Below are 17,783 nucleotides of genomic sequence, written 5' to 3' on the forward strand. Positions count from 1 at the left end.
CAGTCTCTAAAAAGGAGGATGAATTTAAAACAAACACAGGTAGCAACAGGGGTCAACACACAACTTAGCCCATTCTTAGAGGAGTCCTTACTGTCTAGAGACTTCCCTTTTCCAAACACGACACCTACTGTTACAGATACCAGATGAAAATACCACAGACGTCCCTGTCCCAAAACTCAGACCCCATCACTTACCTCCCTAGGTCTCAGGTCACAATGATAACAAGTTCACAAGAAGCCTCATACAGAATGGGGGGAGGGGGAGCACAGAGAGTAGACAGATATAGAGCTAAAAAACTATCTAAAAAAAACACACACAAGGTTTTCCAGACATTTCATATCTTATTATCTCATTTAAAATCTCCAAACAGAGGTGCCAGGGTGCCTCAGTCGGTTTAGGGCCTAACTCTTGATTTCAGCTCAGGTCATGATTTCAGAGTTGTGAGATCAAGCCCTGCACTAGGTTGTGAGCCAGGCGTGGAGGTTGCTTTAGATTGTCCACCCCCACCAACCCCACCCCTCCCTGAGTTCTAAAAAAATTAATTAAAATCTCCAAATAACCAGGATACCTGGCTGGCTCAGTTGGTAGAGCACGGGACTCCTGATCTCAGGATTGTGAGTTCAAGCTTCAGGCTGGGTATAGAGATAACTGAAAACAAAAAGAATCTCCAAATAAACTAGGATACCTCTATGTGTTCTCAATCTCATGCCTGTACTAAAGAAACTTGGCACCAAGGCTTGTGGAGTAAGAATGTCCTCTGATGTAACATTCTCGGGGCTATCAATGTACCTCCAAACAGCTCCGGCAGCCCAGCAATACCAAAACCAATTCTGCGTAAATCACATGTGTCACTTTAATTCCAACTGAGGTCCCTCTTGAACTGATGAAATTCCATGTCCACACTACCAAAAATCTTTTCTTTTTTTTAAAGATTTTTATTTATTTATTTGACAGACAGAGATCACAAGTAGGCAGAGAGGCAGGCAGAGAGAGAGGAGGAAGCAGGCTTCCTGCTGAGCAGAGAGCCCAGCTCGGGGCTCGATCCCAGGACCCTGGGATCATGACCCGAGCTGAAGGCACAGGCTTTTAACCCACTGAGCCACCCAGGCGCCCCAACACTACCAAAAATCTTAAATAAAAGGCAAGTCCAGGGCACCTGGGTGGCTCAGTCAGTTAAGTGGCTGCCTTCAGCTCAAGTCATGATCCCAGGGTCATGGGATCAAGCCCTTCATCAGGCTCCTTGCTCAGCGGGGAGCCTGCTTCTCCCTCGCCATCTGCCTACCACTTTGCCTACTTGTTCTCTCTCTCCCTCTCTAGTAAGTAAATAAATAATCTTTAAAAAAAAAGAGAAAAGGAAAGCCCTTCTGGCTTCTCTACCCAATACCGATGCCTATTTGCCTTACTGAATAATAATGAAAATCATCATTAACAATCACAGATAACCAAGCCAAGAAAAAAGGAAAGAAACAGCTAACAGTAATTCATCTGCACCAACTCTAGAGAGCATCTGACCTCTTTTCTTCACAACAGTCCACTAGATCCTGAAGGCAAAAAAGCATGTCTTTCCTGAACTAGCACACCAAGTTTTTGCTTTAAAATCAAGCATAGTACTGGAGAGCTCTTTGAACATACTGGAACCTGTACCTCATGTCTTTGTACATGTCTCTATACATGTACAAGCATGTCTTTCCTGAACTAGCACACCAAGAATCAAACATAGTATTGGAGAGCTCTATGAACATACTGGAACCTGTACCTCAAAGCATCTTTTGAATCCACACTACACTGTATACCTGGGGTGCAGGCGACCAGAACAGAGGGATATGAGGCTTATTATCACCTCCTTCTTGCTGTAGTATTGACATTTCTCTTAATACCATCAGCTACAACCTACTCACAGAGGCATCTCTGGCTGGACTTGTAAACCCTGCCAAAGAAAGGATGCCAATGTGATGGATCAGAAGTAACTAACTATCAGAAAAAAGGCAAAAGGACTATTTTTGTAGAATTAGTCACTCGCCATGGTTTTCTTCATCATATTGGCTATACTCTTTTTCTGTTTGATTTCCACCAGCCAAAACAAGAGTGGTTACTTATATACTTACTGTCTACCGTCTGCTGACTTCGACCACCACCATGTCCATTCTATAAGGAAAAAAAAGTAAGTAAATCCACAAAGTCAAATGACAACTTAGCTGAATTTCTACTGGAATTTAGCCAGAAACATATGAAGTATAGATTAGTCAAGAAACAATGTCTGGTTTTATTTTGCTTCTTAATAAAAGGACAGGTAATAACATATTCTTAAGAAATCCCAAGGATGAGGCACCTGGGTTGCTCAGTGGGTTAAAGCCTCTGCCTTCAGCTCAAGTCATGGTCCCAGGGTCCTGGGATTGAGCCCTGCATCGGGCTCTCCACTCAGCAGGGAGACTGCTTCCTCCTCTCTCTCTCTGCTTACCTCTCTGCCCACCTGTGATCTCTGTCAAATAAATGAACGTTAAAAAAAAAAAAACAATCCCAAGGAGCTGACATTTTTGAAAATCAGACTGTGTATTTAGGGGACTAACAAAGACAAAACTTAAGACTCAAATCACAGGGGTGCCTGGGTGGCTCAGTGGGTTAAGCCGCTGCCTTTGGCTCAGGTCATGATCTCAGGGTCCTGGGATCGAGGCCCGCATCGGGCTCTCTGCTCAGCGGGGAGCCTGCTTCCCTTCCTCTCTCTCTGCCTGCCTCTCTGCCTACTTGTAATCTCTGTCTGTCAAATAAAATAAATAAAATCTTAAAAAAAAAAAAAAAAAAAAAGACTCAAATCACAGGAAGCAATGAAGCAGTCCTAAAAATTAAGTAGTACAAAAAACTTAGGAAGTTACTATACTGAAATCACCACATCTTTCTGTATCATGCACATTCTGTCTCTTGAGTACCAGTCATGCAAGAAAAAAATGTTTCCAAATGAAATGAAAAATGGTTCTCAGAGATGTTACTCTGAAACAGCTTTCCTGACTCGGTAGGGAAAGAGTGGGTTAGCAGAGTGTGGCAGTGACTAAACAGAGCAGAATCTGAAAACAACTAGATGGTGTTGACCGTAAGGCATTTCTCTGGAACCAAGACACACAGAAGGAAAATTGGTACCAAGGAAAATTTCCACAAACTGAGCAACGGAGACAGGTATAGAGAGAATGACAGTGGAGCATAGAAAACTCCAATACTGTCCCTGGATAAGAAAAGGAAGCTGACCTGAGCCGAAGGCAGAGCTTTAATCCACTGAGCCACCCAGGCGCCCCCAGAAATTTCCTTCTTACCAATGTCAAACCTCCTAAAATATGGGGCACAGTGGCTCAGGCAGTTAAGCATCTGCCTTCGCCTCAGGTCATGACAGAGCCCCACATCTGGCTCAGGGAGCCTGCTTCTCCCTCTCCTCCCTGCTTATGCTCTCTTACTATCTTTCTCTCAAATAATAAAAAATCCTAACAAAAAAAAAAAAAAAACAAAAAAAAGGACAAACCTTATAGATGTTACCTCTGTATTAATCCAAATCCAGTACAATTTCTGTTCAAGAAATGTTATAATATTTTTTTCCTTTTTCTTTTTTTGAAAGTTTTATTTATTTATTGGACAGAGAGACACAGTGAGAGAGGGAACACAAGCAGGGGAGTGGGAGAAGGAGAAGCAGGCTTCCTGCTAAGCAGGGAGCCAAATATGGGGTTCAATCCCAGGACCCTCGGATCATGACCAGAGCTAAAGGCAGACACTTAAAAACTGAGCTAGCAAGGTGCCCCCATGTCTTTTTTCTTAAAGCAATTTGAAGTTATTTACAAGAAATGTGAACTATGAAAGATTAGAACTTGAGAGGGAGAAAAAAAATGAGTTAGAAAAAAAGAGGTCGGGGTGCCTGGATGGCTCAGTGGGTTAAGCCGCTGCCTTCGGCTCAGGTCATGATTTCAGGGTCCTGGGATCGAGTCCCGCATTGGGCTCTCTGCTCAGCAGAGAGCCTGCTTCCTCCTCTCTCTCTGCCTGCCTCTCTATCTACTTGTGATCTCTGTCAAATAAATGAATAAAATCTTTAAAAAAAAAAAAAAAAGAGGTCAAGTAAAGGGAAACACAATACATCTTAACAATATATATAGACAGGGAGAGAACAATCAAAATTCTACTTTCTGCCTCCCTCTAAACTGGGGTTCACTAAGCACTAAATATACAGACGTTAACACTGAGCATGTGCATCCAAAACAGCACAAATGGTGACATACAAATAAGTATTCTCAAAACTACACCAAATGGAAAGAATTAAAAAAAGGGTAACAGAAAATGAGCAGTCATCAGACCTTAGGAATATTTTATTCCACCTTGAAAATCACTTTTAAATTATAATGGAGAAACTGATACAACACAGGAACTGTAATACTTGGGGTGGGGGTAATTCTATGCAGAAGAATGGTGGGAGCAAAAGTAAAGAAATACCAAATGGACAGGAGAAATCAGAAATCTGCAAGGTCTCAGTTCATCTAGCCAAGCCGAGGAATGAGGTGAGTAATGACAAGAGCAAGCAATATACCAGGTGAATTAGAGCTGCAGTCGAGAAGTTCAGCAGATGACATACCCTTAAGCCTGGATAGCACACTGTGTGATTTAGGTTTTAGAAACTATAGCCCAGGAAACATTCTGCAATAAAGGGCATATTCTGTATGGATGGACATGTGTGTGTTCCTATACTGTAGCCACTATAGATATTGAGCATTTATTCTTTTTAAAGTTTTTGTTGGGGCACCTGAGTGGCTCAGTCGATAAGCATCTGCTTTTGGCTCGGGTCATGATCCCAGAGTCCTGGGATCGAGCCCTGCATCAGGCTTCCTGCTAAGCGGGGAGCCTGCTTCTCAGTCTCGCACTCTTCCTGCCTGTATTCCCTCTCTTACTGTGTCTCTCTGTGTCAAATAAATAAAATCTTTAAAAATAAATAAATAAAGATTTTTTAAAAATAAAGATTTTGTTTATTTGACAGAAAGAGAGAGAAAGAGCACACAAGCCAGGAGAGCAGCAGGCAGAGGAAGGGAGAGAAGCAAACTACCCACTGAGCAGGGAGCCCAACTGGGGACTCAATCCTAGCACCCTGACTGAGCCACCCACGTGCCTCGATACTGAGCACTTAAAATATGGTTAGTATGTCCGAGGAACTAAAACTGTAAATGTTTTTTTAATTTTAATGAACTACTACAGAATTTTACCATATATGGTGACCAGAATTTAAATTAAAAATTGAAATAAATTTTTTTTTAAAGATTTTATTTATTTATTTGATAAAGAGAGATTACAAGTAGACAGAGAGGCAGGCAGAGAGAGAGAGAGGGAAGCAGGCTCCCTGCTGAGCAGAGAGCCCGATGCGGGACTCCATCCCAGGACCCTGAGATCATGACCTGAGCCGAAGGCAGTGGCTTAACCCACTGAGCCACCCAGGCGCCCTGAATGAAATTTTTTTAAAAAGTAGCTCTCACTAGTAATGCTTGAACATCTCTGCCATTCAGGACACCAAATAATAGAGATCCATCATGTCTTCCCCCATCCCCACCCCAAAACCCCATGCAAAGGCACCAGGGACAATTTGGGATGTATCTTTATGCTATCCTTATACTAAGATTCTCAGTCCATTCATACACTCCTAAAGTATAGTTGCTTAAAATACAGATTTCAGGGCTCCTGGGTGGCTCAGTGGGTTAAACCACTGCCTTCAGCTCAGGTCATGATCTCAGGGTCCTGGGATGGAGTCCCGCATCGGGCTCTCTGCTCAGCAGGGAGCCTGCTTCCTCCTCTCTCTCTCTGCCTGCCTCTCTGCCTACTTGTAATCTCTCTCTGTCAAATAAATAAATAAAATCTTAAAAAAAAAAAATACAGATTTCACATCACAGCCCATATCAGTAAACTCAATGAACTATAAGGATTCTATTCAAAAGGTTAGCCAATGTTCTAGGGGGTGCCTGGCAGGCTCAGTTGGTAGACCATGCAACTTGCTCTTGGGGTTTTAAGTTTGCTCTCCATGTTAGGTGGAGAGATTACTTAAAAATAAACCCTTGGGGCACCTATGTGGGTCAGCTGGTTAAGCATCTGCCTGCCCAGGTCATAATGCCAGGGTCCTGGGATCAACCCCTGTATCAGGCTCCCTGCTCAGCAGGGGGTGCTGGCTGTGCCTCTCCCTCTGCCTGTGCTCTGCCTACTTGTGCTCTCTCTGTCAAATATAAAAATAAAATCTCAAATAAAATAAAATAAAATCTTAAAAAGGTTAGCCAATTCCTAAAAAAAAATCTCATCTAAAACCCTCAAACTAAACAATGAACATCCAAACAGGATTTCCAGCAAGTAGAAACCTGAAAGACCAATTACCGTGATGGTTCCTGGAGCTAACTCCGATGGACTCACAGAGCTTTGGTATGCAATTCTGTTGTGCACAGAACTCTGGTCATAGGAGGAAGACGTTGTTACTGGACTAGTGGAGCTCAGCGATGAGCTGGTCAGACTGGAGGAGGTAATAACTGAAGTTGTATAGGTGGAGTTCTGTACTGCACTGGTCATTGGTAGAGAGGTATTCAAAGAATCACTAGAAAGAATAAAAAGATTTAGACATAAATTAGTGTCACTTTACATGCGTTCATCAAGAACTAGTTCATCAATTTACTGCCATACTATATATTAAACACATCTGTACCTACACATTGGTATTACTGCATTCTTTAACTATATTAAAGACAAATATTCAAAATACCCCTCCCCTCCCAATCAGACACACCTAATTTAAATGACAGGTAGAGGGACATCTTTAAGAATCCTAAAGAATCTGTAATAAATCCAGAAGTCTGCAATCATTTTTCTTAGATTTAATTAATTAATTAGACAGAGAGCAAGAGAGAGAATGGGCGCACACAAGTAGAGAGAGAGAGAGAGAAAGAAAGAGAGAAGCGGGCTCCCCGCTCGGCAGAGAGCCTGTGTGGGCTCGATACCAGGACCCTGGGCTCATGACCTGAGCCGAAGGCAGCCGCTTAACCAACTGAGCCACCCAGGCGTCCTGAAACCATTTTCAGAGAGAGAGAATACCAGCTTTTAGCTCTGGGGAGTAGAAAAATTAATAAAATCTAAAATCTGGGATTTTCTACTTATGAAGCATTCCACTGAAGGAAAATACGTGTTGGCAAAGATGCACGAGAACTGCATCCCTCAGAGATTACTGACAGACATGTAAAATGCTGCAGACACTATGGGAAAAGTTTGCTGCTTTCCTCCAAAGTTAACGTAAGGGTTACCACAGGACCAGCAATTACTAGGTCTACATCCAGAAGAACTTAAAGTACACAGAACTTGTAAATCAATGTTCACAGCACCATGATTCTTAATACCCAAAAAGTAGAAACAATTCAAATGTCCATCAACTAATGAACAGATCAACAGAATAGGACATATCTGCACAATGCAATACTATTTGGAAATAAAATGCGTATCGGCTACAAACGGATAAACCTTGAAAACACGATGCCAAGTAAAAGAAGCCAAACACAGAAGGCCACATCTTGCATGATTCTTGCCTTATGAAGTATCAGAATAGGCAAATCCAGAGACAGAGGCTTAGTTGCCAGGGGATGAAGGATGGGGGAATTGGGAGTGATGGCGGACAGGCACAGGGTTCCTTTTTAAGGTGATGGAAGAAAAGTTCTGAAATTAGGTACTAGCTACGGGTGCACAAACCCAAGTTATATGGTCTCCACCAGGTGATTTCTTAGACTCTATTTTGTTTTACTTTCCCAACAAGGGACTTAATTTAGTCAAAGCCAGAGAAATAAGAAGTTGTGTACCTTAAAGACTTCGAATACAAGCTGATGGGAATCTGGTTACTATTTTCACTGCTTGCAGATGATCCAAATTCAGAGAGAGAAGGTTCTGATCCAAATTCCAAGGCGCCAAACTGAACATTTAATCCCGTGACATCTGCTGAGCCAGGCATTTCCACTGCAGAAGCTGGGATCTGAAAAAGCAGAGCCATCACATCAGGAACAGAGATGAGAGATTTCACATCCCAGAGGCCTCTAACAGCCAGATGAGTACAGGCTTCCCAAATCACTACTGGTACCCTGGAAGAACAATGAGCAAGATGTCTACAAAAAGGAAAAAGGCACAGGATACTTCAAAAACAAAGAGAAGAGAAAAGAAAAATGAGAAGTTAACAGCAGAATGGTCAGTGCCACCAACTGCTTCTTAGGGCAAAGGCTGAAGAAATGGGTGTGGGCAGGCTGGTGATGGGTGAGTGAAGGGAAGAGAGCAGGCCGCTGCTGAAAGCACTATCTAGCCAAAGATTCTCCGTCTACGAGACACAGGTCAATACACAAGACCTTATTCTTTATCTTATTCTATGTACAAGACACAGGTAAATACACAAGGCCAGGATTCTCTGACCCAGATCCTATAATTTGAATGAATAGTCTCTGTCTCCAACAGAAAACCATCCCCTCTAGTATTACCTGAGCCGCTCAGAAATGGCCAATTCCTTGTTAAGCAGTAAGCTATGTGTTTGAAAAAAATACCACACATCACCATTTCTGAGACTTACTAACACAACCCTTGAGCTAAATGTTAAAATACAATCCACCGTTGGACCTGGGACTTCTTGATGGAGAACACACCTTAGAAGCTGGAGGTATCCGCCGCTTCGGTAGTTTGATGTGTTTAGACTGTGGTTGATGGGTAGACACAGCAATGTTTTCTACAGTCATGCTGGGAAGCTGCAAAAGCTTGTTCACAGTGGAGGTACTGTCTCTGGGTGTTGACTCTCGCAGTTTTACCTGGGAAGGAAAGGACTCCAACCCAGGAGGAGCAGCAGCAACGGCCTGAGTGTGGTGCTGCTGTCGCTGGCTCAATTGACTAAGAACCGGGGATGGTTCAGGCTGAGATTTGAAGTCTATGAAATATGTAAAGGGGGGAGGGGAAACAAGCAATAATCAATTATTTAGGAACATGGGCTTAGAGCTCCCTCTTCCACTATGACGAGAGTGAAAGGTTGTAGTCACCACCTATTTCTTCCAAGAACCTTCTACCTGAATCCTGTAAGTTGAGGGCGTGTGTGATGTATTAAAACTGATATATGATAAATGCAAAAGGATGCCTGAATGGGTTTGTAGATAATTTTTAAAGCAGAGAGATGCTGTTTACATTAAGACATATGGAGTGGGCAAAAAGAACATGGAGCTGCTACACATGTTTAGCTAAGAGAGAATTCTATTTTGCTTTATGGATTTTTTAACAAAACTGTTAAAAAATATGTTTTTCAGTAAGTAATGTGATACTACAAAATCTGAAAGGTAAAAAAAAAGTGTATGACTATAAATCACCCTTTCAACCCTATCCCCAGATTCCTTCCACAGAGGCAGACATTGTACTATTTCCTGAGTATTTTCAGAGATACTGTTTCAAAACACAAATATGCAGCAGAGAAACACACATTATATATAGAGCTTCCTCACAAACCATTTGGTTTTCAAAAACTTGCCATATTCCCATGTGAAGGGCTATTTCATTTTTTGGCCACAGAGTAATCCAATGTGCACAGGCATCAATTTTTTAAAACCAATACTATATTAATGGGCTTTTAGATTTTCTAGTATCTTGCTAAGAAAAACAATGCTATAATGAATGTATTTTTATGTAAGACATTTGCTCAAGTGCAAGTATACCTGTGGGATCAACAACTAGAATAGGGTTAGGGTTCAAAGAACAACTCTATTTTAAATATTGACAAACACTTTAAAATTATTTCAATAGATACAACACACACTTTTTAATATGCTGATACCAACAAATTTTATCCTTCCTAATTTGAATGATGGAAAATGACATAAAAGATGCAAATTAAATGATACAAATTCATTGAGGCATCATTTCATATACTCCAGTATTCTTTGCCTATGAACTCTGACAATAATACCCCTTTGTCCTTTTTTTTTTTTTTAACCTGTTTAGTCTCCTTTTAGTTACTCTTTTTAATGAAGGAAGTTAGCCCTCTGTCTATGATTTTCAAATCAAATAGAAGTTGGCAATTTTTTCCAGTGAAGAGCCAGGTAGTAAATATTTTAGGCTTTGAAGGCCATCTGTTAGCACCTACTCAACTCTCCCTTTGTAGACTGAAAGTAGTTATAAGACAATACATAATGAATGGTCATGGCTATGTTCCAATAAAATGGTATTTACAAAAACAGCTGACAAACTTAGTTGAAGGTCTGCCAACCCATGACTTAGTATATTTCCATCTTAGATGAATCTACTTTTGGACTTTATTTTAGAGGCATGTGTAAGAAAGACAGGATTTCTAAAGAATATAGAAATAGCATGTACAAATCTAAAAACACCTATCACTCACTGCAGTGGGTTTGTGGAAAAAGGTTTAACAAAGGATTATAGCTGGCATGAGAAAAGCCACCTTGCTACACTGGCTCTTGGCCAATATCTGTGAACACAGAATTTTAATATATTCTAGGCAAAGGCTGCCAAGCACTCTTATCAGGTAAAAGTGACTCTCTGTGCCTTTAATGTCTGTACAATGTAGTTTATCATGAACACCTGCTTTCCTACTGGGAATGTGAAATTTTGGTATGTACTAGTCAGTCAGAGGGTACTTATGTATAACCAGCTCTCCAATAAAAAACTTAGAGTATTCAGGCTCTAATGAATTTTCTTGGTAGACATGACTCCAAACCTGGGAGTAGTCTCAGATACTTCCTTAACAACAAACTGTTTCTTTCAGAGAGAAATGTGATCCCATGTCTTTTAAGAAGCCCTAAACATAAACATGCCTAGGAAGCCAACCCTATGGTTAATAACCCTCCGCTATTCCTTAATACAGTGTGGTATTTGTATGCTGGTGGGAAATGGGGGGTGTCTTAATGTCACAAAATCTGTGACAGTACAGTTTAGAAAATATTCAACTTATATACGGACCCGTTATATTATAAACCACTGACAATAAGGCTGGCACAAACCAGGATAATTACATATAAATATTAGAATGAGAAAGCAACCCAGAGGGAGTGATTTAAAATTCCACATCCCAATTCTGTCCCCACCATATTTTGGTCGAGCTCAGAAAATTCTGTCCAGGCATTTACTCAAACTGTTATTTCCTTATATTTGTATGGCTTTACCATGCTTTTGCACATCTCTTCAAGTACTACTATCACTACTGATAACAACAAATAAATGCAGGTATTTATACAACACAAAGCTATCTGATTTAATTAGCAAACACAGGGGCGGCTGGGTGTCTCAGTCGTTAAGCAACTGCTTTCGGCTCAGGTCATGATCCCAGGGTTCTGGGATCGAGGCCCGCATCGGGTTCCCTGCTCAGCTGGAAGCCTGCTTCTCCCTCTCCCAATCCCCCTGCTTGTGTTCCCCCTCTCGCTGTGTCTCTGTCAGATAAATAAAAATTTTAAGAAATTCATAAATGCCACAGAAATTCTACTAAAAAGAAACATCTCTGCACAACTTCCACATTAGTGTTCCTCAGTCAACGCACTCTGCTAATGTTTAGCATGTTCCACTACGGGCAAACCACCAGAGAAAACGTATACTTACCAAAATGACTAAGAACTGAGGACTGGGAAGTTGAGGGCTTGAGGTCCCAAGAAGAAGTGGTTGTGGGTGGACTTGTACTATTCTGCTGTGAACTTGGGGTAGTGGTAAACTGGCCCAAACTTGGAGCTTTCAACTGGTCCAAAACCTGGGAGCTGGTGATGTTTGCCATTTTGGAAGGTGCAAGCTCCCCAAATCCTGAACCAAGGACGGATGACTTTAAAAGGAAAAAAAAAAAAAAAAAAGCAAAAATCCTCAGCAAACTGTACTCCAGACTTTAAGTACATCAAGTATTTAACAAGAATTTTAAAAAACTATAACCTAGAACATTTGAATAAATGAGTAAATACTACATGAAAATATTACTACAAAATCTGATTACAGAACAAAATCTGATTAAATCCAACAATCCGTCTAGATTCTGATAAAGATATTAAAGGGAAGGGGAATATTTTATCTGGATTTTAAGACATTGCTTTGTTTTGGGCACCTGTGGGTGGCTCAGTTGATTAGGTCACTGCCTTCGGCTCAGGTCATGATCCCAGGGTCCTGTGGTTGAGCCCCATGTCAGGGAGCCTGCTTCTCCCTCTCCTTCTCCCTTTGTTCCTCCAACCCCCATTCGTGTTCTCCCTCTTTCTCCTGCAAATAAATTGTCCTCCCCACCAAGATTTTATTTATTTAGAGAAAAAGAGCATAAGTAGGGGGAGCAGCAGCCAGAGGGAGAGGGAGAACCAGGCTCCCTTGATGCAGGCCTCATCCCAGGACTCCAGGATCATGACCTGAACAGAAGGCAGCCACTTAACCAATTGAGTCACCCAGGAGCCCCATCAAATAAATGAAATCTTAAAAAACAAAAAGACATTGCTTTCTTTTTAAAAGTGATGCCACAGGGGCACCTGGGTGGCTCAGTGGTTAAGCCTCTGCCTTCGGCTCAGGTCATGATCTCAGTGTCTTGGGATCGAGCCCCACATGGGGCTCTCTGCTTGGCAGGGAGCCTGCTTCCCCCTCTCTCTGCCTGACTCTCTGCCTACTTGTGATCTCTCTCTCCCTCTCTCAAATGAATAAAACAAAATCTTTAAAAAATAATAAATAAATAAATAAATAAAAGTGATGCCACAAATTCACAAAATGGTATCGTTTTTTACACTAAAGATAAATACCATGACTTAAATGACAAAGACAAGCTTCAGAAACAAAAGTACAGTATTTTCTTAATGTATGCAACAACAGTAATCATACTTATTAAGTTTGATCACGGAATGGCTCAGCCATGTCATCCTGCAAAATTAAATGCAGGCTAGAGCACTTACTTAAAAAGTTAATATTCTAAAACCAAACAGTAAATTACACATGAGATATCTGTGTATTGGGCCAATACCCTGGACATCACTGCATTTCTTTCAAGTTGTTTTGATGACTAAGAACACCAAATACGCTCCTTAACTAAGTATCCAAAAGAAAATGTTACACCTCTTCTATCTATCTTCATTCATCTATCCTATCAGGTCAGATACCAAGAGCCAATGAGAATGATATATGTAAAAAAATGAAACTGGACCACTTTCTAAAACAAAACACAAAAATAAACTAGAAACAGATTAAAGACCTAAATTTGAAACCTGAAACCATAAAAATCCTAGAAGAGAACATAGGCAGTAATTTCATTCACATCGGCTACAGCAACATTTTCCTAGATATGTCTCCTAAGGCCAGGAAAAAAAAGCAAAAATAAACTATTGGGACTATACCAAAATAAGAAAAGAAAACAAACAAACAAACAAACAAAAAAACACAAGGAGAATGAAAGCCTACAACTCATGAACACAATGGCAGATCAACTGCATTTCTACATATCAAGATCCTTCAGTTTCTAAAAAGGTATTTATCAAAAACTAACTTTTTAAGGGCCCCCGGGTGGCTCAGTTAGTTAAGCATCTGCCTTTGGCTCAGGTCATGATCCCACAGTCCCAGGACTGAGTTCCACATGGGGCTTCCCAGTCAGTGGGGAGTCTACTTCTTCCTCTGCCCCTCCCCCCTCGTGCTTGCTCTCTCTCAAATAAATAAAATCTAAAGAATAATAAAAAAAATAAACTTTTTGAAACATTTAAAAGGTCAAAAACAGGAATGACCTGCATTCTCTGAAGAGATCAGATACAGAAAGTTGAAATTATTATTTCTGTTAACACTACCCAAAGGCATGGAGTATCCCAGTTGTTTTAAGGAAATTCAAGTTCTCCAATCTGAGCAAAACATTAGGTTATAAGCAGTTTTGCACATAAATAACAGAATCTGCTAACATTATTTATCACTACTCCAGAGGCCTTCCTCATGCTGTCCCAAACACAGGTCTTATGTTGCTATGAATCCACCACAACCCAGTTCAAGCCCCCTTGTTCAGTAAAGGCTTCCAGGATGATGCTTCTATTCTTCTGATCGCTTTCCTCCATCAACTATTATCAAATGCAGTTTCTGTGTGTTTTGCAACACAATGAAATCACTGAATCAAGGACTAACGCTTAGCTTCAGGTTAACACTTAGCACAGGACTTCTCAATTTCACCTGTATTTTAATCAATGGGGGCTTTAACAATGTGTATACTGATACACAAATATGTGTGCACTCACATATACACAAACATACACAAGTGCCCAACTTGCAATCCCAAAATTGTGACTTATTTGGTCTATGTGGACTCTGGCATTATATTATTATTACTATTACTACTTTTGTTATTTACTCAAGTTCCCCATTGATTATAAAAGTACAGTAGGTTGAGCACCTTTGTTGTAATATGCTAAACAATACCTGTTCCAGTTTCTCAAGGTGCTGTTCATTATGAAAAAGGCAACACACCAGAAGGCACTGTTAAGAACAAAAAACACGGGGCGCCTGGGTGGCTCAGTGGGTTAAGCCGCTGCCTTCGGCTCAGGTCATGATCTCAGGGTCCTGGGATCGAGTCCCGCATGGGGCTCTCTGCTCAGCAAGGAGCCTGCTTCTCTCTCTCTGCCTGCCTCTCCATCTACTGTCAAATAAATAAATAAATAAATCTTTAAAAAAAAAAAAACAAAAAACAAAAAACACTACTTGTGTTCTACCTATGAGTGTCCTGGCTGAGATTCCAGCAGGTCAGCCTAGATATTATGTCAGCATACCAGTAGCAGATGGAAAGGCAAAAAGAAGAAAGGACAGGAATGGTTCAATCAAAACTTGCAGGCACTGCGGCCCCTGGCTGGCTCAGTTGGTGCAATGTGTGGCTCTTGATCTCAGGGTTACAAGTTCGAGCCCCACACTGGGTGTAGAGATTGCTTTAAAAAATTAAATAAGGGGAGCCTGGGTGGTTCAGTGGGTTAAAGCCTCTGCCTTCGGCTCAGGTCATGATCCCAGGGTCCTGGGATCAAGTCCCGCATCTGGCTCTCTGCTCCGCAGGGAGCCTGCTTCCTCCTCTCTCTCTCTGCCTGCCTCTCTGCCTACCTGTGATCTCTCTCTGTCAAATAAATAAATAAAATCTTTAAAAAAATTTAAATTAAAAAAACAAAAAACAAAACTTGAGGGTATTATTAGACCTTCTCAAAACAGAGACAGCATCATGCCCTGGGCTGTCCTACTTCAAGCACTGACACCCTCTCATACATAATCATCAGTGACACTAAAAATGCCAAGTCCCAAGCCAGTTATACATGACATGACATGTCTGCAGAGTAGAAGACAGCAATGAAAAGTTTACATATTTCATTCTCTATTTTATTAGGGTTCAGCAAATGATTTTTGAGTCAATAAGGGGACAAGATATCATATTTGTACAAAATTTTGTTTCTCAACCACAGATTTCAGGTAAAACATAGCAAATGAACCAAAATAATTCCCACTAGTGAAAGCTGTGGATCTGTATTCCAAACGCCCCCATCCCCCCACTGCCAAATGAGAGCTGCCTAAAGTTAGGGCCTTCAGTTCACCATTCTGCAGCCACATTCTTTGATATTCTATGCTCTAAGATTTTACTCCCATCAGACTATCTTCATATCCTTCTCTACCAGTTCCTAGAGTCCTGACAGGACTTAAATTTTCATGGGAAGTTAAAGCCAGATATGCAAGCAGCAGATACCCCTGTTTTAATGAAAACATATCCATATCATAAGGTCCTCCACTAGAGTGGCATGTTAAGAAAAAGTACACTAATTTTAAAAAAAAAAAAAAAAAAAAAAAACCAAAAATGCAAAAAAAAATATAAGCACCTAGAAATGTTTTAGCATGATTTTAGCAAGCCAATTCTGACAAACATCTGCATTTAACTAAATTGGAAAACAAATGAATTTTCATGTCGTAAGTACAGACTTTCAAACCAAATCCAAGAAAAAAAATTACCAGTAAGAAGGATGCCTGAGTGATTACGACTCAAGATTTCAACTAATTGTAAAAAAGGTAGCACAGTCATTAAACATCTGCCTTCACCTCAGGTCATGATCCCAGAGTCCTGGGATCAAGACTCGTGTTGGGATCCCTGCTCAGCAGGAAGCCTGCTTCTTCTCCTCTCCCCCACTACCCCCTGCTTGTGTTCCTGCTCTTGCGGTCTCCCTCTCTGTCAAATAAATAAATAAAATCTTTACCCGCCCCTCCAAAAAGAAGAAGTATTTCCAATCTTTGTCCAGAAAACTCAGAGTAGCTCAATTCCACATGGCAACATCAGATATGTGCTTGGTAATTCTCACATCATTGTTTTCTGGACTGATATCTACTGCAGATATATTTTTATTTATAAAATAATTATAAGGCAAGTGTCATTCTGGAATACATTTGCTTATGGGTACATTTCTTCAAATCCCATACTAAAATAAAAGTGAGTTACCAGACTCTGAGGAGAATAGGAGTTGACAGCAGTGGAGCTGCCAGTCCCTGGTGCCATCTGATTGTTGTGCTGAGAATTTGTGAAGACAAGGGCTTGACCAAAGCCCTGCTGTTGGGAAGTTTCAAAGGAGTTGACTTCTGAGGCTTGACTGGGAGGAACAGGCTTCTGGAGCAAGGCTACCAGATCAATGCTAAGCAGACAAAAGCAAATGAGGAACGAGTCAAAAGAAAATCTTATCAATAATGAATTTGAGAAGTGAATCAATATAGAGTAAATTCATGTTAAAAATATTTAAGTGAGGAAAACCTTTGGAAACGGGAATTTAAAGGAGCCAAAAGGATAGCATAAATTAAAAAAGCATACAAAGCCACAGAGACTAAAGCAGGACTTGGCAGAGAAATGAAAAGGTACATAAAGACAGCTCCACAGAAACAAGCACAATAACAACTGATTTGAAAACTTGGAGCAATGGGGCGCCTGGGTGGCTCAGTGGGTTGAGCCGCTGCCTTCGGCTCAGGTCATGATCCCAGGGTCCTGGGATCGAGCCCCGCATCGGGCTCTCTGCTCGGCAGGGAGCCTGCTTCCCTCCCTCTCTCTCTCTGCCTGCCTCTCCATCTACTTGTGATTTCTCTCTGTCAAATAAATAAATAAAATCTTAAAAAAAAAAAAAAAAAGAAAACTTGGAGCAAATGAGTAAATAAACAATTTTATGAAGTTTGGCTCATTTTCTGTAAAATATTTTGCCCCACTCATAACTCAGTACCAATGTTTCTTAAACTTGCCTCAAGGAGAGTGAATCCCTGTTTGGGGGGAATGAGAACCACAGTCATGGTAGACAATTCAAGTAGTTTCCCATTTATCATAAATACCCCCCTGTGAGTTCTACATTCTAAGCTATAATATAATTTAAGTTTATATAAAACTCCAATAATTTTCTCACTTAAAAATTCAGGAAGCGGCGCCTGGGTGGCTCCGTCTGCTAAGCATCTGCCTACGTTTCAAGTGGGATCAAGCCCACATCAAGCCTGCCACTCCCCCCACTTGGGCACCCACTCTCTGTCAAATGAATTTCAAAAATCTTAAAAGAAAAAATACTCAGGAAAAAATGTACAAAATATAAAAAATGCACAAATGCCCTGTTAGCTACAACTCTTGTAAATGTCCCCAGAAGAGAGAATCATGGTCTGAAAACCTAAAAGCATGAGTAAGAAATAATCTTCTAGACCTATACTACCTGACATGTAAGTGCACTAACTCTTCTCCACAGAACCTGTAAGGTGCTCAGGATTAACTCACATAGTAATTTACTCCATTAAACCCTTTCAAAGGCCAGTTTCCAGTCAGT

The 17,783-nt window shown here is 40.8% G+C and overlaps 1 protein-coding gene and 1 non-coding gene across 6 annotated transcripts in view; both read right to left on the reverse strand.

Annotated features, from left to right (window-relative positions):
* Positions 1 to 16,628, reverse strand: part of LOC123390308 (ubiquitin-associated protein 2-like) — a 29,180-nt gene extending 12,552 nt beyond the window's left edge. For all 5 annotated transcript variants that reach the window (XR_006604908.1, XR_006604910.1, XR_006604909.1 and 2 more), the window contains exons 1-6: positions 16,439 to 16,628; positions 11,599 to 11,812; positions 8,658 to 8,932; positions 7,833 to 8,002; positions 6,373 to 6,586; positions 2,106 to 2,145 (exon numbers count right to left, since the gene is read on the reverse strand). Coding sequence is in view for 2 of the 5 variants with exons in the window: in XM_045074015.1 (XP_044929950.1) it covers positions 2,106 to 2,145; positions 6,373 to 6,586; positions 7,833 to 8,002; positions 8,658 to 8,932; positions 11,599 to 11,812; positions 16,439 to 16,495 (970 nt within the window). In the remaining 3 variants the exon portion in view is untranslated. The remainder of the gene's footprint in view (positions 1 to 2,105; positions 2,146 to 6,372; positions 6,587 to 7,832; positions 8,003 to 8,657; positions 8,933 to 11,598; positions 11,813 to 16,438) is intronic.
* On the reverse strand, positions 16,236 to 16,318 carry LOC123390312. The gene has a single exon (XR_006604913.1). It is a non-coding gene; the product is annotated as a small nucleolar RNA SNORD121A (small nucleolar RNA).
* Positions 16,629 to 17,783: the final 1,155 nt, after the last annotated feature.

Source organism: Mustela putorius, unplaced genomic scaffold, assembly GCF_011764305.1.
Source record: "Mustela putorius furo isolate JIRA1106 unplaced genomic scaffold, ASM1176430v1.1 tig00537299_pilon_pilon_pilon, whole genome shotgun sequence".
In the NCBI taxonomy this organism is placed as follows: domain Eukaryota; kingdom Metazoa; phylum Chordata; class Mammalia; order Carnivora; family Mustelidae; genus Mustela; species Mustela putorius.